Source organism: Mastigoproctus giganteus, chromosome 10 (genome assembly GCF_048544385.1).
Source record: "Mastigoproctus giganteus isolate SK-2022 chromosome 10, ASM4854438v1, whole genome shotgun sequence".
Taxonomy (NCBI): domain Eukaryota; kingdom Metazoa; phylum Arthropoda; class Arachnida; order Uropygi; family Thelyphonidae; genus Mastigoproctus; species Mastigoproctus giganteus.
Genome location: NC_143584.1, coordinates 84,973,971 through 85,000,535, shown reverse-complemented (window position 1 = coordinate 85,000,535; position 26,565 = coordinate 84,973,971). Strand labels below are relative to the sequence as shown.

Sequence of the window (26,565 nt, the reverse complement as noted above, 5' to 3'; positions counted from 1 at the left end):
TTTCATACATATTTTATTAATTGGGAATTAAAAATTTAATTCCCAATTATCACTTGCTATAAATATCACGCCTCGTCAAACAATTCAGTTTTGATAAATACATAACAATACATAAGATATTACAGATACTTACTTGATAACAAAACAAAACTACTCCTACACTAAAACAACAACCACACAAACTCTAGTAATTTGCAACAGATTCGTGAGCGAAATGTTAGTTCCGAACGCTATTAAAAAAGACGATGCTCCGTTACATGTGAGCCAGTGTAGTGATTTCAGAGGCTTTAAAAGACTACTGCGCTTGCTTATTGGTTCCCAATTAGTTGCGAATAGTTTTGAACTGCCTCCTCTAATATCGTTTCTTGAGCAATATCGTCACAGGGTTCTTCACTCGTGGAATTAAACACTTTCAGTTTTTTCCACTAGGAAAAACGGAAGGTGTTTTGTAAAAATGCTATCATTTTTATCCCTTTCGCTCACTTTTAAGAAGCATTTATTCCTCTAAGTGCCCTATACTTTTTCCGCGGCCTGTATAACTAAAGTAGCGTCACTCCATCGGAATTAGTTCCGTTTCACTTTCGTTTTCGCACGTGAAACCAGCACCGCCCCAGGGGATGCAGTAGTTGAAACATTACACCTCCGTTAACTGTCCAGTCAATTAGTGACGTCAAGTCCTTCTCCCAATAGCAGTAGGCAGGCAGTGAACACGTAATAGTCCCAAGAACGACGAGGGGAGAACACGACTTTTCTCGGAGAAAGGTGATTAAGCAGACCAATAGACATGATATCTTACGCAATCGAATCTGATAAACACATCGATTGTCATTTCAAAATTCCATACGTAAAAGTTTATCGATTTATGTTCGATGACCACGATTGTAAAACAAAAGAAACTGCCCTACACAAATATGAGCTTTCCCTTCTACATATAACATATCATTTTTAGTAGTGTCAAATCCCAAAAGTTGACAGTCCCCAAGTGTAATTCTTTGCCCCATGATTAACCCATGAAATCAGAACAGGTCATGGGAAACTTAGGAAGTGGGATGCAGGGATATATATTAAAAGAGGACAGAAAACGAGGCTTTTTCTTTGGCCAGATTTTGGAGGATTTGGAGTTGTAAGAGAGTCTTTGGGTCGATTTTGAAGAATTTGGATGTTGTAAAGGCTTGTTTTGCATCGATTTTGGAGCGTTCAAGGGTTTATGGAGTTTGAAGAGATTTTCTAGAGCCAAGTGTAGAGCAGAGCCTTGAAGAGTGCCAGATAAAGAAAAACCAAGGAAGATCGCAGATCTTGTCTATTGAGCAGATATCCCCAAAACCATACTTATGGAGCAAAAGAGTCAAAGCCAGAAGTATCGAAGAAGAATGACAATTTGTGGGTAAGTTAACTAGCCTTTTTTAGAACAAACCAAACCCGACCACTCAAAGTTAATCCTACCGCCCCCTTCCTTTAATACCCACTGACCTCTCTTCTCATAGACTCATTCTGACAATTGTTTTATCTTTTTTTTTTTTTTTTTTTTTTTTTTTGTACTCGCTTTTTTTCATTATATATGGGGTCAGCGTTTTTTTTTTTGGCATGAAATTTTTGTAGGTCGGATGCCCTTCCTGACGCCAACCCTCACCCTTTATCTGGGCTGGGGATATGCAGTGGTCATTCCCTGACCTTCCGCATCCTCCGTATTTGGTGGTCACGGGCTCGAACCCCGGTCTAATCAAGAAGCCTGTGCTATGCACTACTGCTCCTGCCCACCTGGCTACGGAGGCGCCTCTCTGACAATTGTTTATCTACCTTTAGTAATTAGAATTTAATATGTAATGAGACTTAATGACCTAGTTGTTAAAAATACTAATATATAATTGTTAAGTTGACATATATCCTTATTCTAGCAGTAGAACAGTTGTATGGTATGCCTGACACCAGCCATTGTGAATACTTGTGAGAGTAATGGTGGAAGTGCCAACACGAAGAACACTAAAATTATAATACTAGTAGTATTATAATTTTATAATTAATAAAATTATAATACTAGTAGTATTATAATTTTAGCTGCTATTTAATTTACGTTGCTATTAAAATACCTGCTATTCAATTCGTTTCCAAGCACCAATTGCCAATCATGCTAAAACTTTGACCAGTTCTTTTGTAACTATTTGTATGACTTATATGCTTAATAAACCTTGTTTTGTTGATCATTTTGCCTAGTGACATTTCTCTGCTACATACACATAACTCACTGAGTAGATCATTGATGAAGAACCATAGTTAAGCGGCACTCAAAGATCCAATTACAAAGGAAGATTTTTGAGTGAAATCCCAACACAATCTTCGATGCTGCGAGCTTGCTCTCAGTGTCAATCTGAGTGAGTCTTTGGGGCACAAGATTTTTGTCCTAATCCAAACTACTGGACTATCATATGAAACCCAGGTTTTCTGGATATACATATTAGTGTGCGTTCTTACCGGCAGTTGTATAATTCACAGAGAGCTTCGATTGACGGTAAGATTGAACCAGCAGCACACGGGTAAGCTCACATGCTATAACAGAAAGAGTCTGTGGAACAGTTTAATTTAAGCATTAATGATAATATGTATTCTACTTAAGATTCACTTAGTTCGCATAGATATTTCATATAATACGTAGGGATATTCGCATAAGAGTTTACTAACTTCTCATCTTATATAGTTTTATTCAGTAACGGTAATAAAGATGAGTGTAAAAATTTAAAATGAAACAATTTTTTTTTTGAGTCCTGAGATTTGAGGCCCCCTCGATTTAAGAGGCCCCACGCGCACGCCTCGTGCGCCTGTGCGGAAATTCGCCACTTCTCCTGGGTACAATCAACATGCTGTCGTCACCAATTGAAATTGGCTCATTTGGGTGTAGTGACCAAGGAAATAGACAGTTGGTCCTTCAACAGAAAGTATGATTTGATAGTACAAGTCCTCCAATAATATTGGACAGTGCAAGTCCTCCAATAATATTGGATAGTGCAAGTCCTCCTATAATATTGGATAGTACAAGTCCTCCTATAATATTGGATAGTACAAGTCCTCCTATAATATTGGATAGTACAAGTCCTCCTATAATATTGGATAGTACAAGTCCTCCTATAATATTGGATAGTACAAGTCCTCCTATAATATTGGATAGTACAAGTTCTCCTATAGATCCAGTAAGCCCCAAGCAAGTTGCAGTTGTAAGGTCCTTTGATGCAGGACTGGATAATGGTAACCTTTCGTGGAAGTGGCACGAGGGAGGGCCTCAGACGACCCTTTGACCAACAGTATGCGATTGTATTTTGGAACTGGTTCCACTGTATGCTCAAAAAAGCTCCGATTCACAGTCACATTGGTCATTTCGGCTTGATACAGTCGTTTCCATTTTCCTTAATGATGACTAAGACACCCTTTTTTTCAATGATGATTACATTGAATTCCATAGTGTGAGCGATACAGATTGCGAAAACATTGTTTACATTTGGTTATCTATTTGCATATTCGCCTAGTTGTGGATGAATTTGTTTCGGAAGTCAGTTACACTGTTTTGTTTTATAAATGACGAATATTGGTTCTATTTTTATTTGTATTTAAAAATGTATTCTCGTTTTTGCATTTGTTCTTTAACTTTTGAGCATCTACGTATTTCATAACTTGTGGAATTGATTTTAGGTGAACAGCATAAGAAAACATATTTGCATGTCCTCTAAGTCATTGTTTCCCAAACCTTTTTGCTTGTGGACCCCTTTTTGGCTTCCAAAAATAACCACGGACCTTCACATCCTAGCAGGGGCGGCTCGTCCATAGGCACTGCGGCACCCCCGGCTATTTAAATCTAGATATACAGTGAACGGAGTTATATGAAATTTTGTGAAGACCACTGCAACGCAATGAATATTTTTATTAACAGGACATCCTCTATTTCCAGTAATCATTTCAATAATAAACGAATAAAAACACGAAATCGTTTCCAACTTTTAAGTTTAATTAACCGTAGGCCTCACTGTGCATCAGGCAGTGACATATTTGGTAGTTGGTAGATATTTGGTAGCCACTGGCAACCTGCCAATAGACATTTTTTATAGGCGAAAAAAATCAAAGTCACTGTTAAGCGCGCAGTGAAAATTTCACCATTGACCATGATAGGGTGTGTAATGTCGGTGTCATTTTGTAATTCGCCCGAATTTCCATTAAGTAACTAAATAATATCAGCGTTAAGTCAAATAGTGTAATTATGTGATTACACCTTAATTGCGAATTGAGCTTGGTTGGTTGAAGTTATATTATGAGGTGATGTGTAACTAAAACATTATTTCTACGACACACGATTTTGTGAAATTTGATTGGATCATGGCCTCCATGCCTCCCCATGAAGTAAATCGCGTGACAGCGAATAAACTTTAGTTTTTCACAATTATCTCTCCAAGGGAAAAAAATGCGATTAAAAAAGAAAGCCGTCCCACACCAAAGATTCAAATTTCTCGAGGAATAAGTAATAATAAGAAATATATTCGCACTGAATGGTACCAAAGGAAAAGTTGGCTTTGTAGTTGTGAAGTTAAAAATGCATTGTTTTGTTTTCCATGTCACTGTTCGGAGGTGACTTAACGTGGACAAAAAGTGGCTTTACAAACATAAACAGAATGAAAGAAAAAACTCTAAAACATGAAAGTTCGAAGAAACATATTGATAATGATTTCACTATCGCTTTTAGGAAGCGTAAATGTTAAACAGCTTAGTGAGGTCTACAGACTTTCGATCTGCAAACATAACAGAAAAGTTACCAAGAATCGTGGGGTATTATCTAAAATAATAGACTGCATTAAATTTTGTGGACAGTTTGAAATTCCTTTCCGTGGAAATGACAAAAAAAAAAAGACGATTCTAAAAATCCAGGAGTATTCAGAGGATTAATAAATTTCGTCTGTACATTATATTCCAATTTAAAGAACTATTTAGAAAGTAATGCAGCATTTAAAGCCATTTCAAAAACTATTCAGAATGATAATCTTGGCTGTTTGCTGCAAATATGCCGGGATGGAATAAAAAAAGGGCCATTAAAGAAGCTTCATTCGTAGCTGTCATCGCTGATGACACAACAAATGTTTCAGAACATATACAAATGGTAATTGTTCTGAGATATGAACTGAATGGAGACATTTTTGAGCGTTTTTGGGATTTTTTTTTTTTTTTTTTTTTTTTTTTTTTACTCCGGAAAACCAAACGGCAGACGGAATATCGAAGCGCATTCTAGATCAGTTAGACATAATCCTCAAAGGAAATACTCAAAAACTGGTTGCTCAGACGCAAGTGTGATGAAAGGCAAGAAAGGGGGAGTTCAGGCTAAAATAAAAGAAGTGTACAAAAATGCACATTTTATTCAGTGCTATGCAACACCAACTGAATTTGATGATGAGAAATGCAGCAAGTAGTACCCGAGAGTCAAGAATATTCTTTTCGAACCTCATGTCGATACCAACATTCTTTTCGAGATCACCACAGCGTATCCTCTCTGTTCTCAGGAAGCATATGGACAGCCGTGTTGCCCGACCTTTCCCTACAAGATGGAAGTTCAATATATGCACCGTGAACAGCGTTTATGAAAATTTGAATCCTTAAAGTGCATGGAGAAACTACAAGCGACAGCAAACGCAAAAAAGCCGATTTCAGAAGCACCTGGAATTTTGCACATCTTGAGTAATGAAAAATTCGAGTTCTGGTTAGAAATTTTCCATCAGATAATGCCTAACGTAGAAGTTATTTATAATCAAATGCAATCTCGAGAAATTGAGGCAGTTAAAATACATGAATACATAGGAAACTTTAAGAATGCCATTCTAAAAATTAGGAATTCAATGTACTGTGAAAATCCTTCAAAAACACCCATGATTCAAGCGAAGGAAGTATGCGACTTTTTTTTTTTTTTTTTTTTTTTTTTTTGTAAACCCCAAACACGAGAGGTATTAGAACCTATAGTACTTAGTACCTTACTTGGATCGGAGGTTGAGAAGATGAAAGAAGATATTGTTGACATTGGACTTGAACTTCTGTAGACTGTAATTTTCAGGAAATATGTATGAAGGAAGATTGTTCCAGAAAACGGCAGATGAATGAATGAATAAACGAGGAAGATGAAAGGTTGGTTCTGTGAGTTTGAAGTTGGACAGTAAATGGATGTTTGCTGGTGGCGGCACGTGTTCGGACTGTTTTGAAAGAGAGCGGCAATTATAGAAACCAATTCAGAAGAACAGTACCCATGGAAGTATCTGTAGAAGAGGCATGCAGCAGAAACAGTAAGTCTAAGAGACAGCGAGTGGAGAGACTCTGTTAGAGATGAATCATTAATTAACCCAACTGCCCTCTTCTGAACGGAATCAAGAAGCCTGGGAGAGGTTTTGGGGGCACCACCCCAGATGTGGGAACAATATTCCATGGTAGGGCAGATTTGCGATTTGTACAGAGTGAACAGCTGTTTGGAAGAAAAGTAACGCCGAGAACGAAAGAGCAAACCAAGTTTTTTTAGATGCAGAGGAAGCAATATTTGTAATGTGCTTGTGCCAAGAGAGATTAGAAGTCAGGGTAATCCCCAAAAGCGATATATCATTTTGCCTAGAAATCGGAGTGTCACCAAAGATAAGCATAGGAGCAGAAGAATGCTTTTTGCGAGATATAAAACAGGGCTGAGTTTTAGAAGGATTGAAATCAACAAATTGTCTTTGCCCCACTGGAGATCGGCATTTAAGAAATTGGCAGCAGATTTTCGAGAAGTGGAAGCTGGTTGAGCAGGGCAAGGTTTCTCAAAATGGAAAGTGGAACGCAATGTGCTATCATCGGCAAAACTATGGATAGGATTTCCAGTCGATGGAAGAAGGTCATTAATATACAAGAGGAAAAGAATGGACATGGAGGACACCGGCATTAGTGGAGAAGTTAGAAGACAGAGAGCCATCTACCATCATCCTCATTGAGCGATCAGAGAGAAAACTGGATAACCAATTGCAAAAAATAGTTCGCAAACCATAAGCTGGAAGCTCGTTTAGAAGACCTTTATGCCAAACACCATCGAAAGCCTTTGCGATGCCAAGAGTAAATGCTTGTGTTTCACCGAACTTTTCCATTCAATTAGTCCCTAAATGGGTAACATAAGCCAGAATATCACCAGTGGATCGACACTGACGGAATCCATACTGGCGATCGTTGATCAGATGGAAGGTTTCTAGGTAGTTTAAGAGTTGGTGGCTAATTGAATTCTCCATTACTTTAGAAAGAGTAGAAGTATTGCAATGGGACAATAATTGCATGGGAGGGATTAGTCACCCTTTTTAGGAACTGTCTGGATATGAGCAAATTTCCAAGCAGAAGGAAAAACACCTTTGGAATAAGAAAGTGAAAAAAGGCGGCAAAGAACAGGAGTAAGTTTGGAGCACAGGTTGTAAGACAAAGTGGAGAAATACCATCGGGACCTGGAGCTTTCTTAGCATCATCAAAATCCTTCTGATATCCTTTTGACGGAAAACCACAGGAGGCATTGAATGGAGCGTGTTAGAAATGGTGGGAGGTGTTTTACCAAGATCATTAATACAGGAATTGGAAGGAAAATGGGATGCTAGCAGGTCAGCTTTATCCTTTGCTGAAGTGACAACAGAACCATCTGGTTTGGACAGAGGTGGGAGCAGAGATGGGCAAAAGTTGCGGTCAATAGCTTTGGCAAGAGACCAGAATGCTCGGTTTTCTACAAGTTTTCTACTCTTAGTCTGTTCAAACTCTAGTTTGGACTGATTTATAACTGCTTTACAATTGTTGCAAACTTTGGTATAGGCAGAAAATGAAACTGAAGAATTCGAAACAAGCCAATTACGATATGCAACGTTCTTCCCTTGAACAGCCTTAGCACATTTATTGGAAAACCAAGTTTTAGATAAAGGACGAGGTTTTAAAGTGGAGTGCGGGATAAAGTATTCCATTCCTGCAAGAATAATTTAACTGACACGATCTGAGCAAATGTTGACATCAGAAGTTTTGAAACAGTAATCCGACCAAAGAAAAGAAGAAAAGAAATCTTGCAGATCATCCCATTTTGCATTCTTGTAATGCAAAACAATACGAGGTTGGGAATAGCCATGAGATAAAGGCTCCATTGGATAAGAGACTATCACCACGTTGTGATCTAAAGTGCCTAAAGGACCTCTCACTTCGACCGTGTACTTAGAAGGGTTGTTTGTGAGAAAAAAATCAAGCGTGTTGGCTGTATGGTTAGGATTGTCCGGTATTCTTGTAGGTAAACGAACAATCTGTGCAAGGTCATTAGTAATTGCAAAAGCCTAGGCATCTCGACCACCTGGGTTGGCGTGACTAGAAAACGGAAGCCAGCTGGAGTTGTGAACATTAAAATCACCAAGGAAAATTACCTCACTGTTAGGAAAGTTGGAGTGGAGAAAGTCAAGTTGCAAAGAGAGGAAGTCAAAGAGCTCCAATGGTAGAGACAACAGATGAATTTGACACAATGAGGTAGAGGGATTTTAAGCCAGAGAAGATCGAAAAGAGGAGATTCCAAATTACCAAGTTTTCGACAGGGAATATCGGAACGGACATATGCACAAGTACCACATTTTAGGCGAAAGCAATTGTACAGCAAATAATTTGGGCAACTGAGATGAGCAGTAGTTGAATCAACCGATAACTGGGATTCTGTCGAAAAAGTACATGGGGTTTGACAGACTGCAAGTGGAAATGGACATCGTTGAGATTAGAAATGAGACCATGTATATTTGTGAAATGAATTAGGAAGTGTTTGGGAGGTTTAGATCTTTTCGCAGATAATCTTACTCTATTTGTTTGACAATTCGTGGTGTATTCAATAGTAAGAAAAAGTGGATGGGACATACTGTATGAAGTAATGAAATTTTTGGATATGGCGTACATGTGGTAAGAATATACCCAGATCCTTGACATAACGTGGCCTCGACAATGCCCCCGCATACACACTACTCGGACTCCCTCCAGTCACCATCTGGCAGAGTAGAGTAGAGGTAGCAAGATTATACACTAGCTGATCCGGAAGCCTCCTAGAGAGTTATTACCAATAGGTTCGGTCCAGTGTACTAACTAGCGGCCGGCCTGTGAACACCGTTTTAGAGCTGTACTCTCGAAATGTAAGGAAGTTTGTATGTCGCCACGATGTTCATCATAACCTCAAAAGTCATCAATCATACTGCATGATGGAAGAGATCGGGAAGGGTTGACTGGAACTTAGCTCTGGAGCTTAAACCTGGGTTCCACCACATCAAGTCTCCAATAAGCAAAGTGGTGGTATTGCACCGGTTGATGAGAGTCATCTACCACCTAGTACTGCCTGGTAACACAGAGGTGCGGCATTCCTCCATGTGGTCTGGGTGCCACACGTCGACCCCTGCTTAAGTTGGTTCATACCTGGGTGGTCACCCACCGTGTGCTTGTGCATGGAGGTTATACCCAGGATTACTAACAGTCCCACCATCGTGAAGGTGCAAGCAGAGGATCTGGCTGTCACAGACACTCAAGTCTGTGACAGCCAAAAGTCAAGTGGACCCAATTTCGGACGTCGCCGAAATTGGGTCCACTTGACTTGAGTGTCACCCGAATATCAGTTCCATTAGCGTTTTAGACTCCCAAGTAGCGAGTAGAGCTTATCTGGCATATCTGCGAGAATGTCTATGACACCGTCAAGGACTAAATGACAACCTCAAGGACAATTATAAGTGTTGACATAGGTGAGAGATAATCCTTTACAAAGCAATTAATCTGCTAAATTGTTTAACAAGGACTTCGTTATTTTTCGTAGGAAAATGTCCAAGGAAGAGGTATGGGAGACTACTGAGGCATATCCCTTTATTGAAAGAGAAAAACTTCTTACGGAATTACAAGTTTTCTGTAGCAGACATGATCTACACAATTATTACAAATTAACCGATTTACTGAAATTTATCTCAGAAAATAATATCTAGCTGAAGTTCTTAGTGAACTTACAAAACTCATAAAAGTTCTTTTGACCTTTCTGATGACTACTTCAGAGCCCGAACGCTACCATTTGACATTAAAAAGAATAAAAACATTTTTAAGGAGCACTATAAATCAGGAAAGGCTAAATGCTCAAGCAATGCTTTCAATAGAGAAAAGATTGGTCAACAGTGCACTAAACTTGAATGAAAAAGTTATTTAAACCGAAGAATGGATTTTGTTTTTAAATAAAAGTTCAACTCTGTTAATGGTAAATGTCTAGTTAATGTTTAGTAGTATTTTTAACTTGCTTATTATTATTACTGGGCATAATCTAATAACCAAGGCAACTTGTAACTTTAAGACGCAGCACCCCCAAACATCAGAGTCACGAGCTCCACTTCATCCTAGCTCACTTAAATATAGTGTCCGGACAATAGGTATCCAAAATTAAAAATTTATATCTCAAAGCTGATTTATAATGTGTTTACAATATACCTTTTTCAGACTGACACAAAAAATAACTGAATAATAAACTGTCACTATTTGAGTATACAATCAATCTTACTTCACAGGCTACTAATGTGAAGAATAGTGTTGTTTTCTCGTCTCACAAAGTCCTTTAAAGTTGGGAGCGATTGTAGACAGGGGCGTATTCACGGGTGGGCAGAAGGGACATATTCCCCCCCCTTAACCAAAAATTTGAAATTAAAGAAAATGGACGCAGGAGGTGTTAAAAAAAAACCCTCAAAAACCTTCATCGCTATGCTCCCCCTTACGATGATACCTGGTCGCCGTGACCCCCCCACCCCCTACGATGATACCTGGATACGCCACTGATTGTAGACAAACGAATTCTCATGTCGACATCCAGTCTGTAACGATATTTAGAAAATTTTGTTTAAAAAAATAAGTAAAATTCAAAGTAGCCATTACAGAAATTCTACGGATCCCGGGGATCCGCGGAGCACAGTTTGGGGTACAACTGATCTAAGCGAGAAGTGTGTTGTAACTTATAAGTTTAAAAAATAATGAAGTAAAAGAAAAACAATAAAACACAAAAGAAAATAGTATAAAATAAAAACATTGCAATGTCACAGAAAACTTAATTATAAAAATAAATTGTTAAATGAAAACAATGCTTACCTGTACTGTAAATAAAGTGTGATGCTTGATCATCTCTATCGAATGTGATCTTTACCCAAATGCTAACAGACAAACCTTCCTTGCAGTCAATGGGATTTTCCAAGCACTTCTTATCTGTTGCATTAAATTCTGTGATTTTTAAGCAGGCTGTTGTGCTTTCGTTTAAGTTGGAATCAAGGCTGATGGCCCTGCCAAATCCAAGAGGACCATTTGCGAACCGAACGAGATTTGCGCTGATGTCTCTACCACTGCTTTTCACATCAGGATAGTGGTAAGTACTAGTGTCACTGTAGCGGGCACAATCTAGTATGCAAACAAGTCAAGGTATTTAATATAATAGGCACAAGAATGAAATGGATGCGGGTAGGGAGTTTAACAATTTAAAATGGAAGTACACCCCACCCTCCGTATTCGCGAATACCAATTTGCAATAACGGCACGGACTCCTTTTAATGAATACAAAGTATATCCTGGACGTGTCGTTTCAATGAACATGTTTTAATGAATTGCATATACACTATGCAGTGGCTGTGAACCTTTAACGAAGGTTGTTTCAAACTAAAAATGCAACTTTAACAACTATAAATGGCAGGTTAACCTTTCGATGCCATTTGTTTGAAAGTAGCGATATCATTGGGCAACTTGAGAAGATAAAATTTGTTTTTATAATTTCAATAACGTTTTCGTGCTCAAAAACCGGTCAAAGGAAATTCTTGATTCGCGAATAAGCGAATTCGGAGGTTAGGGTGTACATATTTTGAATTTCATAAGATGCTATTTATGATTTAGTACTCGTTATTTTTATTAAGCTAAATGCGCCACCTTTGATCTAGAGAACTCACTGCACTGCTGCTTTGCAAACTAAATTAGCAAAAAATATAACAATAATACAGAATGTAAATAATTTTTCCTAACTTGTCCACACACAACTTTCGTCGTTATTTTTCAAATGGTTCTACAAAGACTTGTGGGTTCTCTTGCAACACAAACAAGCCTTTCAGCAATTCAAATTGAAATAAGCAAAATGCAGCTTTTATCAGTTAGCTTAGTGAAAAATTTCACAACTGAAATCTGTTGCGTAATAATGAATTAATTTATTTTATTTAAATAAACACTTTCTTTACTACAAATTAAGCTAAAGTTAGCTAAATTAAAATTAGGCTAAAGCCTGCATAAAAAAAAAGAAAGAAAATAAACCTAGGCTTTCTCTTTTCCTGCTGTAATGATTTGTCTTCTGAGCAGCTCTTAATCCTGTACAAATTTAATATCACTTCTAACATAGGATAACGTACCTACATCCAATAGTTTCCTAAAACTTCTCAAATTATCCAAAATCTTGATGCATTATGCAAGTTGATCAAGGCTCTTTCTCGTAAAATTCGCATTGAAATTTTCTGCATGCTTTGTTTCTACAGAAATTTGAATGAACCTTGTTCTAAATTCCGCCTCCTTTTTTACTAAATCAATCAGAACTCATGTGGCAATAGCTAACATTCATTCACCGAACTACTTTTTTTTTATGTTTACCGAGAATACAAGGAGAAGCTGCGGTACCGGGAAACGCTTTTGACCGGTAAAAGTTTTCCGTGGTTCTCGTGTTGGCTTTCTTTACCTTAGCCATTTTCTCTACTTCTGCTCTCTGGAAGGATCTTCATTCCAAAGCATTTCCTGACAATTAGAACCTCTGGAAATGAAAGACTAACGCAAAACAAATTTCTTCTGGGTTCCCAACCTATCAATGGTCCTTAATCACTACATCAAAATTACAATGAATAACAGGCCTTTATCTAATTTAAAAACAGAAAGGTGTGTTGCAAGGTCGTGGTATTGAACCACCCATTTTCAAACTTCATCAATTGATTTGTCAAAAATCATAAATAAAGCCCATTGCAATCAGTTAAAATGCGTAGAACATAGAGCATTCATGTCGGACAAAACGTAATCCTTGCAGATTCTAGCAGGTGGTAGATGACTTTCATCAACCGGTGAAATACCACCACTTTGCTTATTGGAGGCTTGAAGTGGTGAAACCCATGTTTAGTCTCTAGAGCAAAGTTTCCGGCATCCCCCTCCCCCCATACTTCTTCTTCAACCCATGCACGGTACTAAATACAATAGGTTTTGATACCTTTCGTGTTTTGGGTTTTCATAAAAAAAAAAAAAATAAAAAAAAAATAAAAAAGTTGTCCATATAACAAAATAATATAACAAATTCTTGCAGTTGTCCATATAACAAAAACCTGAAAATAGCAGTTAACCTTAGTGTAATGGCATCACTCTTGCATATTAGTTGGTGACAATATCTCGTGGTTAGTCCATGCCCGATGCATTATACAGATTTTTCGTGGCAATTCTATCAGCATTGTCCATTGATGTTTTATGGCTGTAAATTCTGTAGCCAATTTCTAGCCTACTTCTCTCGTATTGGGGAGGGTGGGATCTGGAAACAAAAATCAGCGCCTAACCACCAATAATGAGGTTTTCCTAACAATGTTTAAATAAGAAAATTCAATAAACACGTAATATTTCAATGTGACAATAGCGCTTGTCAATAAGAGGAGTCAATAATTATTTCAATATAGAACCCTGCGTAGACAATGAAAGTTTCAAGATTTTATGAAATGGAATTATAACAAACGAGTTTTAAAAAAATAAGTTACTTGAAATAAGCCCTTTTGTATTTTCGGGAGAGAAGTTTCTGCTATTTTATATCATAATGAAATAAGTATAATTAGAGTTACTGACTGATAATCCGTTGCTTCTTAAATAGTGGATGATGTGAATTAAGCTGTGATTTTGAAGTCATACCCTCGCAAATAATAAAAGGACGCACTTAATACAGGATGGATGAATAAATAAACAGAAAAAAGGAAATTATGAACGAATGCAACTAACCACATCGCAATTTGGCTTCGGTGGTTGTTGGGCTTGTTGTAGTGTCCGAAGTGATCGTAGTTGGTATTTCGGAGGTCGACGTCCATTTCTCTGTGGCACTTAAAGCTGTACTGGTGATCATTTTTGTAGAAGTAACTGTATCCTCTTCTGTGGTAAAATCAATAGTGAGGGCAACAGAAGTTTTCAAAACATCTTCTGGAGTAACAGCGGTATCTAAAGTTGAAGGTGTTTCTGCAGTATATCCAGTAGCAGAAGTATATCCAGTAATAGTAGCAACAGTGGGAGTGGTTGTCCATATAATAAAACTTACTATAGTACTTAAATTGTTATCTATATCCGCTTTGCTAAGAGTGACTATAATAGCAGTAGGATCTGCTTCACTAGAAGTTAGAGAGGTATCTGCCTTACCAGAAGAAGTTAATGAGGCACCGGTATGATCTGCATTACTGGAAGTTAATGTAGCATCACTAGGATATGAATTGCTATAAGTTTCTGCGATATCACTTAGATTCGTATTACCAAACGCTAACGCAACACCAGTAGAAGTTGCATTACCCGAGGTTTTTGCCGGATAAGCAGATTTCACACTGCTGGTTGGTATTGTAGTATCAGTGGAATCAGTACTCCCAAAAGCAGCTACAGTAGGCTTAGCTTTTGAAAAAGAGGGATTGGTGTTAGAAGGTACTGAACTATCAGCGACATTTGCAGAGGTAGAAAGAAATGTCGAATTATCTTGGGTAGATGTAATTGTGCTTGTATGCACAGAAATGGAGATTATTCTGCAATGTTTTAAGTTAATGCAGTATCTCTGGTTGTGGAAGCTGTAGTATCTGCAGCAGAAATAACTAGAGTAGAAACAGTACCTAGCGAGGTGGAGGGGACTGTACTGTTCTGATATCTATCGGAACCGATATTTGAAATTTCAACAGTGGTAAATTCGGTGTTAGTAGTAGCTTCAGTCTTATCAATGGCATCTACATTAGTAGAAGATGTAAAAATACTTGCGGTATAATTGGTTTCAGCAGGCTTCTTAATTTCGGGCAGCTGGTCGATGGTAGCGAACTCAGTTGGGGAACCAATTGGAGAAGACGAGATGCTTGTCAGCGGGAATTCTAGAGAAACAGTATTTACCGTGTGAGCTTAAAATTAATTAAATCTTTGAGATCGATATTATTTTCGCATTTTTTCCTCGACTTGTTTTAAGTTCGAAAAAAAAAAAAAAAAAAGTTAAATAATTGTTTTATTACAATATGTTCAAGAAATCCACATTTTCTTCTAAAATGGATTTTGCTGCCTAGGTGGAAGATCCATTTTATATTTTGCTTGTATTCCAGCCAGTTAAACGTAAAATGAAATTGAGAAAAAGAGACTATCAATATTATTATTATTGGCTATATGATGCAAGGAAACCTGAGGCTTTTGCTGCATCAGCCAAAAAAAAAAAAAAAAAAAAAAAAAAAAAAAAAATTCTAATTACCCTGACGCAGAGAGAGAGAAGTAAAAGGGAATCACCAAGAAAGAAAAGAATAATGATATCCAGCTCAGGACCCTGGGTGTGCCAAGCCCATATTCACCAGATGTGAACCCCTGGGGTTAAGACATATACAAATCATTTTAAAAATATAATAAACAAAAGTGATAAAGTACACAAAACAGAGATCCCTTTTTCAGCCAATATTTGTTGCTGTAGTCTGATCTCTTTCGACACTCACAAAACTCATCTTGGCTACAGTAAGCAGAAAATCTTTTCATTTCTAGTGTGGAATATAAAGGTTATGCGCTGTATTAAAAGAAAACAGAAAGGGTTACAGCAGTCGTAAGGAACTGACACGTCCAACAATGTGAAACGTTACCGATTCTGAAAGAGAATTTATAGTAACCTCACAACCTTATTTAGAGCAATTCCCAACAAATTTTAAAAAGTGGCCAAACTTTCTTTTTATCCCATATACAGTACAATGTCCTTATGTATCTTCGGAAGGCAAGTTACCACTGTATAATGTTCATTTATAACTTTAACAAGCAGTATTGTAAATGGTATCACTCCTATTTATCCACCGTCTAAGTCAGTGCTGTGGCAATAGTCACTGTCCGAACTACATGGGAAAAACGGCCTGGATTCGACTCCCAGCCCCAAAATTCCGGTTGTTTTCCATCAGGGAGGAGGATGGGGGAAAATATTTCAGTCCACAATGAAAACCATTCAATCACTACGAGAAAGACTGTAAAATTCCATAAAACTTTGTTTAATTTTTATTCAGTTCTATCTTGAAGACCACTTACATCCCTCTAGTTAGAGATCGATTTTCGACCTTCAAGACTCGGGCTTTTGCTCACTACTGGGAAAGATACCATTATTCACGAGTAGACCAAAACTAATAATATCGTTTTAATATAAAAGTAATGCAATCAAAAAAGACGAATCGGCTATTTATTTAAAACTCGGGACACCGAAAAAAAGTATCGAAATAGCCGCCAAGGCAGCGCCTTGAGTTTTAAATAGTGGATTCACGTGTTTTTTTTTTTTTTTTGGGTGTGCTGTTCTTATTAAAACTGTATTAGCTATTTAGGGAGTCCTGGATAATGGAGTCGTCTCGAATGTGGGCATAAACCCAGGCTATGAAGACTGAAATTTGATTTCTGTCACTGGAGGCGCCAAAAAATTTTCCCCAAGACGAAAATTAAACAAAAATGCGTACAATTTTCAAATTACTCCAGTGTCTGTGTTGAAATATTGAAACACAACCTTTACTACATTGTTAAAGATTGCCCTTCAATGAGATTATGGTTATCAAATGGATTTGAAATTATGCATGGACTCCTATATATGGATGTCCATATATTACTTGAACGTATGCCAGTGTGGTGGGTGAATCAAATCCTGTTCAAGCGACAGAATTACGATAGGGGAACACAAATGTACAAAATGTTATTGATTATTAATGAGGGAGAACGTTGTTGGTATCAAGTAAATATTCCCTTTGGAGAACATAAGGCGAAGTATAACTATCTACCAAGTGTGTAATGGTATGGATATACAAGGATTTCAGTTGGGAAGCTTGTATCAAGATGTAGGGAATATTCATGTGTTGTTGTGGTGGACCCCAGGGTTTCCCCCCATTAGCCGCTATTGTACTCCTTGTGTTGAGGCTCACGCCAAGATCTGCCATTTGTATGTAGTGTGTTGGATGTGTGAATGTTATGATGTGTTCTGTTGTTATGTAGTCGGCCGGTACCTGGCTCTTAGCAAGTGGGAAGCAGCAACACCTGGTCACAGTGTCCCACCCCCGACCCCGCCACGTGGAGGCGGCCAAGATCTACTACCTTCGTGCTAGTCTATACCGGAACAAAGTTCCGGGATAGGCAAAGTTAGGAGAAAAGGAAAATAGGAATAAAATAAAAGAAAATAAAATAAATAAAAAAAATAGCTGGAAAGGTTAGGGGTGGTGGGGAAGGAAAGAAGTGCAGGGGGGTCAGAGAAGGGACCCGCCGTAATAAAAGGACGTTAAGAGAAATTAAGAAAAGATAAAAGAGAGGAAAAAAAAAAGGAGGAGGTGGAGGCAATTTTCAGCCTTTGTAGAAGTCACATGTCGTGGTGCAATCCTATCCTAATTTAGGATTAGCAATTTCTATCCTGTGAGCAGGATTAGGAGATGTCGAGGCGCATCCTCAATAGATCCTTCAGCTTGAAGGGTAGCTCCTCCAACGTTGAAGGTTCAAGAGATCTTTGGCACTCCCATCGTTTGATAGGAAATCCTCTTGGAGCAAAGGCATATCATAACTCTACAACGGACCAGGAGAAGGTTCGGTAGTTGCAGCAATCCTTAATTTCATTGTTAGATAGGTATCCAATGGCATGGCACAGCTGAAGGACTAGAGTTAAACTACATACTGTACTATACACACTATTTACGATTTCTGACACAGTAGGTTCGTCACTCCAATCAATAAGGATTTAATTTCCATCACGATGCATAAAATGCAGGAAGTAGCAGTTGAAGCTTCTTGGAAATATTGAAATACAATATATTAATAAATTCTTTCTAGATAGCAGTTTTTGTGAAAGTCTGCAAGGAGAATGTCAGTCTTTGATCAAGTCTTCAGAGATAATTTCAGTCGTTGTTCAAGTCTTTCTCTTGATCCGGATTCAGGCTATCTCAGGGCAGTAGCTCTCGTTTCCTCTCGTCGTTTAAATGCTCGTGTTTCAAATAAGTTAAAAGCTTAAAATGCATCTTGTGATTGGATCAGAAAATGCTTATTCTCCCTGTCATAAGAACCAGTAATGAGTTGTAGTTCATTTCGTAAGTCGGTATAATAGTGACACTCCAAAAGGATATGATCTGCGTCCTCTTCACCTCCACAGAGACAAAGAAGGGTAGGAGACAGTCCAAGTTTATACAGCTTGCTATTGAGGCTGCCATGACCTGACAAAAGGTATGTTCCATATAGTCCAGGAGCAAACCACAATAGTTCCTTTTTCCTGAATTCCCTTACATTCGGCAAATACTCTCTTGTCACCTTTCCTGTCTCCGATACAGACCAGTCAGCCTGCCACTTATTAACATAAATAGTGCGCAATCTTTCCTTTTCAGTTGTTATTGGAACATTCGGGTCAAGTTCCACATTATCAAGAGAAGTAGGATGTGCCTTTTTTTCAGGTGGTATCTCAAATATCTATATTGTATTGGCATCCTTCCTGTCAGGTGCTGCAAAGCTGCAGTAGAAGTTGTCCTACAAGCTCTGGATAACATAAGAAGGGCAACAAGCTGTGCTTGCAATAGCTGTTTTATAATGGCACACCTGGTTGCCCTATAACCACAGGCGCCGGCACCATATGTGATAATGGGCAGGAATATACAGTTATAATACAATCTCAGTGAGTGACCTTTAAGGCCCCACTCTTGTCGTGTTACTTGTCTCAATCTAGATAATAATGACTTGCATTTTTCTTTAATGTATTTTGCATGGGGTATAAAACTCAAACCATCATCCAGAATAATTCCCAAGTATTTTGTGGTTGAACTGTATTTAATAGCTTGTCCTTTATATTTTATTTGAGGGGGACGGCCTCTGTCTAACCTGCCTTTAAGCAACATTTGGGACGTTTTACTTATAGATATCTGGAGTTTATGCTCGTCAGACCACACAGACAGCTCCTGCAAGAGACTTCCTGGAGTTTCCTTGGACCATGATGGTGTCATCTGCATATGAGATCATGGTTGTTGCATCAAAATGTTTATTTAACCAGGAGTCGAACACTAAGTTCCAGCATAGGGGACCATGATGGTGTCATCTGCATATGAGATCATGGTTGTTGCATCAAAATGTTTATTTAACCAGGAGTCGAACGCTAAGTTCCAGCACAGGGGCCCAAGTATAGACTCTTGTGGGCATCCTCTGGTAACTTTCCTTGACATTTGAATGGAACCACTCTTAATAACAAGCGAGTGCTGCGAAAAGTAGCTCATCAGCAACCGGTATATAGGTGAAGACACTTCGGCCTCCAGGAACCTCTCCAGGGCACTTTGCCACCAAAGGGTGTCAAAGGGCCCATTGAAGTCCACAAAGAGACCGAGCAGATATTTAGTCGTGGTTTCCCGCTGTATTTCTAAAAGAGAAGCAATGGCATCTTCGGTTTTTCTACCCTTTGTAAAACCGAACTGTACAGGCGAAGAGAGTACTTTCATAACATAGGTAGTCAGGAGTCGACTCGCAATAACTTTTTCAAGAGCCTTGCCCATAACTGGGAGCAAGGCAATAGGTCTATATGACAGCGGATCAGATTCTGGCTTCTTTGGATTGTTGAGAAGAATTTTTAAGTTAGCAACTTTCCAAATTGTAGGGAAAATACCTTGATTGAGACAAGAGTTCAACAATGTTGCAATAACTACAGGAACTATTTTCCATACGCGCTTGAGCACTTCCACTTCAATGCCATTAAGTCCAGGACATTTGCCCGAACGCATGGACTGGATAGCAATATCAATCTCCTCAAAGGTAAAAGGGGGTTCAACAGGCGAGCCCGAGTAACAAGGTTTTTCACTCTGATGTCTATCCGCTTTGGATCCGTGCATTCTTCTTCTTGATAAGTAATAACATCTAGGATCCTATTCATGGTGGGTACCCAAGATATGGTTTCTTGATCATCAGTAATTGTAACCGCTGCAAATACTTCACCAGTTGGAATTTTATTGTTTATTAATCTGTAGACGAGCCCCCAGGGAAAACTGTTTCCCTGGGTGCTCAGTTGCTCCCACGAAGCTTTTTTCCTCTTGTAGATTTCCTGGTGATAGTTTCTACGGGCTTGTTTGTATCTGTTTTGCAAAAGTACAATCTCCAAAGTGGGACGAAGTGTCGAAGACGAATACTCCAAAGCGTATCAAGATGCAAGAATTTTCAAAAAATTTGAACTGGCTGTGGTTCTAGGATAACGTACGCGAACACTGGCGCCAAATTGCGATATTGTTATTGTACGCTGCCACAAAAAAATGCATGAACTGTTGCGCTGTTACAATCAGTTACGATGAAGTTGTAGTAAACTTCAAACCGAGAACAACAATTTCCAAATCACGATTTGTTGACAAAACAACCAGTAAAAATAAGTATTTTAAGTAATTAAATAATAAATTTCCGTTTATACTCTCCAGCCACCTCTAGAGAGGAGATGTTGTTGTTGTTGTTATTTGGTTTTTAGGAGCATTAGCAGCTAAGGCCATATTGCTCCGGGGATATGCGGTGGTCATTCCCTAACCTTTCTGCATCCTCCGTATTTGGTGGTAACGGGCTCGAACCCCGGTCTAATCAAGAAGCGTGTGCTACGCACCGCTAGAGAGGAGAGCTATTTTGCAACAGACAAGACGAACCAACAGCTTTCCTAACCTGTTTCTCGGCATATCGCAGCTTGTCCCAGTACCGTAAATACCCCTACTTCTATATTTATTAGTATTTATATTGGTAGTGATAAATTATGCAAGAGCTTATACATCATCAGCAAAACCAAAAAATAAATAAATAAATAAAAATAAAAAAACGCTTCCCATCCCACCAGGGCTGTGGAGCCTGGAGCAAGAGGTTTTTATGGAGCTGGAGCCAGAGCCAGTGGAAAAAAAGCTGTCTCCTTTGCTCCAACTAACTTGGTCAGTCATAATCATGAGGTTGACACATGTTATATGCTTTAATGCTTCATGCTGTAGTTTCATTTCCCTGTTCTTTTTGTTTACTATTTTTTTTTTTTTTTTTTAATGTCTAAACCAGAGTGGTTTTCGAATTCATTTTATTTTTTCAGAAATGTCAATGTGTGGAAGCCCTCTACAATGAACAATGGATCTAGAACAGGGTCTAATGTATTTGAATCCTTTATGGTCACTGAAGATGATAAATAATATATTTGCACATGCCAAGTGAATGACACTGATGGCAAGATTTTTGACTTGTGGAGCAAAAATCAGTAAAACTTTGACCAATAAAATCAGTGTTTCAATATATGCCAAACATACAAGCGGTTACCTTTAAAAGGCCTCCGTAGCCGAGTGGGCAGGAGCGGGGGTGCAGTAGCACACGCTCTTTGAGTAGACCAGGGTTCAAGCCCCTGACTGCTGAATATGGTCGATCTGCCAACCCGCACTGGACCAGCGTGGCAGATTATGGTCCATTTCCCTCAGCATGAATTGTTGAGGAGGCTTCCATCCTGCAGTGGGTTGATAATGGCTGCACTTTACTTTTTTTTACCTTTATCAACTAGTGAAAGGCGTTTTTCAAGAGTTTGAAATAAGAAAAGAGCAAGTATTGTGCATTGTAACTGATAATGCCTCCAACATGTCAAGTACCATTGAGAAGTTAAAAAAAGACCGAGAGAGAGAGAGAGAGAGAGAGAGAGAGAGAGAGAGAGAGAGAGAGAGAGAGAGAGAGAGAGAGAGAGAGAGGTGATTCAGTTACAGATGATGAAAGTGAAAGAGATGAATCAAGTGGTGAGACTCCAGAATTAGAACCAGAACTGGATTTAAGTGACATCATGGATGAAATTTCAAGCCTCTTGAGAGTCTAACACATGCTTTGTGGTATTCATACTTTACAGCTGGCAATTCGTGATGGCTTAAGAAATAAACATGCATCTGCTCTTGTAAGTAATGTGAGACAGGTTGTACTAGCTGCTAGTACTGTATATCATCACAGAGAACCATGGCTGAGATGAACTAACGTTTAGGGGCCACCTTACATAAGACAAAACACATGTCCACATATTCTTATTGACATGGCCAACCATGAACTAACACCAACAGAAGTACTATAAGACCAGGTGCAGAAACTTAAAAAACTTGCTTTACCAAGCAAATACTACTATAAAGAAAATTCAAGGTGAAGGCTTGATTGCTACCCATATGCAGTACCATGAATTAGTCAATATTAAAACTTCAATTGGCATTTCTTACCCCATCTGATTTTTCTAGCTCTTGTAGCACATCCTGATTACAGTGACTCACTGCACCCAATGCAAATCTTTGTATCATCTGCAAACTTAGACATTAAGCCTGATATACCTTCACCAATATCATTAATAAATATTGAAAACAACAATACACCCAGCAATAAACCCTGCGGGGAACTCCACTAATTACATTAGTCCACGAATAGTAGCATCTATTAATAACCACTTAGTCTTCTGCCACTCAGCCATCCTTTATCCAGAGCAGTAATTTACCCCTAATGCCCTACTTCTCCAATTTGTACTGCTCTCTCTGAGCTGCAACAGCATAAAAAGCTTTCCTGAAATCGAGTATATGATATCCAAACTATTTTTTGCATCCAGTTCATTTGTTACTGCACCAGAGTATACAATCGGATTGGTCAGACAAAACTTCATCTTAACAAATTCTACTGCATTCCAGTTTAGATGGCCTTGTATTGTGTATTTAACCAGTGACTATTATTTTCCCAGGAACAGAAGTTAAGCAGATCTGTAATTGCTTGGGTCACCCTTTGATTCCCCTTTGTGAATTGGAGATACATTTGAACATCTCCAGTCCGTGGAGACCTCCCTTGAGTCCAAGGATACTCTCATAATTATGGTTAAGGGTTTGCTTGCTTCCTTTGCCACCTCCTTTAATATAACTGGATTGATCCCATCCACTCCAGGTGCCTTTCTTATGTTTAACTTCAATGATTGCTCTTCCACTCTCTTCTCAGTTATCACAAAATAATTTGGCTCCTTGGTAGAGTTTCATAAACTTGTGGCAACCCCTTTTCTTAAAAATTTCTAATATGTGAATGTAGGATGTGAAAGTATTATCTCCTCTCTAAGAAGTTTGATATAATTACTACTATTGCACACTTTTACAATCGCCTTGATCAGTTCTTATTGATATTTTCAAAAAATGTATGCAGAGTACAAGTATATCTATTCTGAAACATGGCCATAAAAAGTTCTTGATTATAACTAAAAGTTGTTTTTGAAAACTCTTCTGATGCTTTGAGTGTGACGTTTTAAAAATGCAGAATTACCAAAAACTCTTCAAAGTGAAGATACGAATGCTAAGATTTTGAAGTTTCCTTCAGATGAAATAATTTTGTCTCTTTTAAGATATAAATTTATTGTTTTGTATAGGTCCCTCAGAATCTGCCCTCACAAATCACTCTGCAATATTATGAAGTTCAAAAATGAATTAAAAAAAATACATCATGTTATTGATTGATGATGATGATAATCTATTTGTGAATATTGGGACCGATGATAACAAACGCATTAAAATTCTTTTTTTCCACTCACGTTATCGGTTAATGCACGATTACTCATTAAATAATCAGTACTCTATAAAATGGTGGCTGTCTGTTGTCAAACAGTTCAATGATTGTCCAAAACCAAACTAAAAGGCAGAAATGAATGGATTATGACTTACCGCCAGTTGATCTTGTGGTGGAAATTTCTGCTGCTGTTGTTGATCCTGTAGTAACAGTTTCTGTTGTAGTTGGTATTGAAGGTTGTGTAGTGCTTTCGACAGTTCTAGGAGCTGGGGTACTTTCAGGAGGGGTAGAACTGGCTGTGATTGTATCAGTAATCGTACGACTAACTAAAGTAGAAATAATTGTTGGACAAGTGGTAAAAGCTGTAGTACCAGATATAGTGGAGGTAGCAGTATAGAAGCTTGCAGAACTTGACGTAGTGGTATCTGTTGGAATTGTACTGACTTCAGTAGAGGTTGTATGAGAAACTATAGAACTGACTGTGGTAGCAGTTGTAGAACCAGCAGTAATTGGAGGCGAGGTTGCAGGAGCTGTTGTAGGACTGGCTGTAGTACTAGTTGGAGGCGAGATTACAGGAGCTGTTGTAGGACTGGCTGTAGTACTAGTTGGAGGTGAGGTTGCAGGAGATGTTGTAGGACTGGCTGTAGTACTAGTTGGAGATGAGGTTGCAGGAGTGGTTGTACTGGTAATAGTTGGAGGAGAGGTTGCAGGAGTGGTTGTTGTAGGATTGGCTGTAGTTGCAGGAGGGATTGGAAAAGTGGCATTAGTCGTAGGAGAGGCTGTTGCTGGAGGAACCGTCGAACGTTGAAATTTCTTTTCTAAAATAAAAAAAAAAAAAAAGCATGAAATTTATGTTTTAAATAAAAATACTTGCCTTAAAAACACTAGATTTATTCATGAGTCATGACCTACCTTTCAGATTAAAATGGAAAGTGTGGCCTTCTGTAGGAAACAATGAAAAGGAGGAGGTATGAAGCAAGTGCCAGAGTACATCATTGAACAGTTATTCTTTTGCACATTCGTACGTCCAGTCGCTCTCACTCATATCCTCAATTACACATACAACATGAATTACACATGCAACATGAATTGCTCTTTTCAGAATGTCACAGTCTCTCCTCTAGATAGTGCTTAATGAATATATTTGCATCAATTTCATACAAATCAGAGTAGGAGAGCGGATATCTGTAGAAGCTTACGATGAACATCTCAGTCACTTACAATAAATTCGCAGTGGTGAAAATATCCATTTAGCAATGGGCCACCAATGGTCCATTATCAAAGAAACACGCAACCGGTACAAACCGTTTCCTTGAGACATTACTGGGCACACCTTGTATGTATACTGTAGTGAATAGAATATTCACAACAGTGTGTGTGTACTGATCTGTATTCCACTTTATCCATTGTGACACTTGGGAACAATATATATATATATATATATATATATATATATATATATATATATATATATATATATATATATATTGTTCCCAACCACGGAAATGATGGACTTCAAAGGATCGTACTACAGTCAGGATTTTACTTATGTACAGATGGACCAAACTAGCAAAAATAACGTTTTATTACATGGAAACATGGCAACAGCAGTTCTCAAAGCATAATGCCGCTGACAGTGACTTAATTCGAGTGGATGCACACTGTTCTGATTTTAGCATGCAATAGAAAGAAATGCTTGCAGGGGACCAAAGGTGCAATTACACCAGTGTCTTTCTGTTACGTAATCCTTTTCCCGTCGTCGAATATAACGGACGCTTTGGCCATTATACTCAACGACTATAACCTGGTTATAGTCGTTGGAGGACAGGAACGGCAATGATAAGCAGAATGTTTTGGGTAACGCTAGGGCTATTGATACCTATAAACAAATGAATGAATTCTCAAGCTTTCTTAAACATTGTGGTAGAAAGGAGGACCCTCATCATATCTATCTGCTCTGTTCAGTGACAGCTACTTGGAGGTTTTATTATGCCACCAACTCCACATACTGCTGGAGCAGTTCCTGAACAGTGATCACTTCTTTGTCCTTGTCTGCACAGTTGTTGGATCTCAACCCAATACAGCAATAAAGGGTCACCATGCATATTGGCAAATCTATAACGAAAGTAAACAGGGAATCTCATTTTTGGAAAAATGTCTAAATGTGACTAATCGGTGGGCGGGCAGGTACTCTATTGTTGCAATAGTGAAAACCGAATTATGAAGTATATTGTGGAGTTATACTTCATAACTGGGTTGCCACTATTGAAACAACAGGATACTTGCCCACCCACCGATACGAAGCCAGTATGCTTCGAAACGGTGCCGCCTAGGTGGTGGTACCCGTAGAGAATAATTAACTTTAGTCTTCTCCATAGGCGAACAATTACTTATTCGAGGTAGTGAAATACCATGGTTGTTGTTGTTATTTGGTTTTTAGGAGCATTAGCAACTAAGGCCATATTGCTCCGGGATATGCGGTGGTCATTCCCTGACCTTCCCGCATCCCCCGTATTTGGTGGTGACGGGCTCGAACCCCGGTCTAATCAAGAAGCGTGTGCTGCGCACTGTTGCTCCTTCCCACCTGGCTACGGAGGCGCCGAAATACCATGGAAATTCGTTGTGAAGGTATTCACAATATGACATATAATCAAAAGACGCGTTAAAAGTACCTTGGTAGTAGAAATTGTGTGCATTACCAATGCAATAAATTCCTTCAATAATAAAATTTCTTGCTGTCGTTTTGATAAGAATTTACACTTCCTTTTTCGCCGACCGGGCTAGCCGGGTGGGTAAAGTTCCAGC

At 38.5% G+C, this 26,565-nt stretch overlaps 1 protein-coding gene across 1 annotated transcript in view; it reads right to left on the bottom strand.

Annotated features, from left to right (window-relative positions):
• The window catches only part of LOC150079130 (adhesion G protein-coupled receptor D1-like), a 255,790-nt gene extending 229,654 nt beyond the window's left edge, over positions 1-26,136 (bottom strand). The window contains exons 1-3 of the mRNA XM_090382962.1: positions 26,055-26,136; positions 23,916-24,578; positions 11,128-11,430 (exon numbers count right to left, since the gene is read on the bottom strand). Coding sequence (XP_090239088.1) covers positions 11,128-11,430; positions 23,916-24,578; positions 26,055-26,136 — 1,048 coding nt within the window. The remainder of the gene's footprint in view (positions 1-11,127; positions 11,431-23,915; positions 24,579-26,054) is intronic.
• Positions 26,137-26,565: the final 429 nt, after the last annotated feature.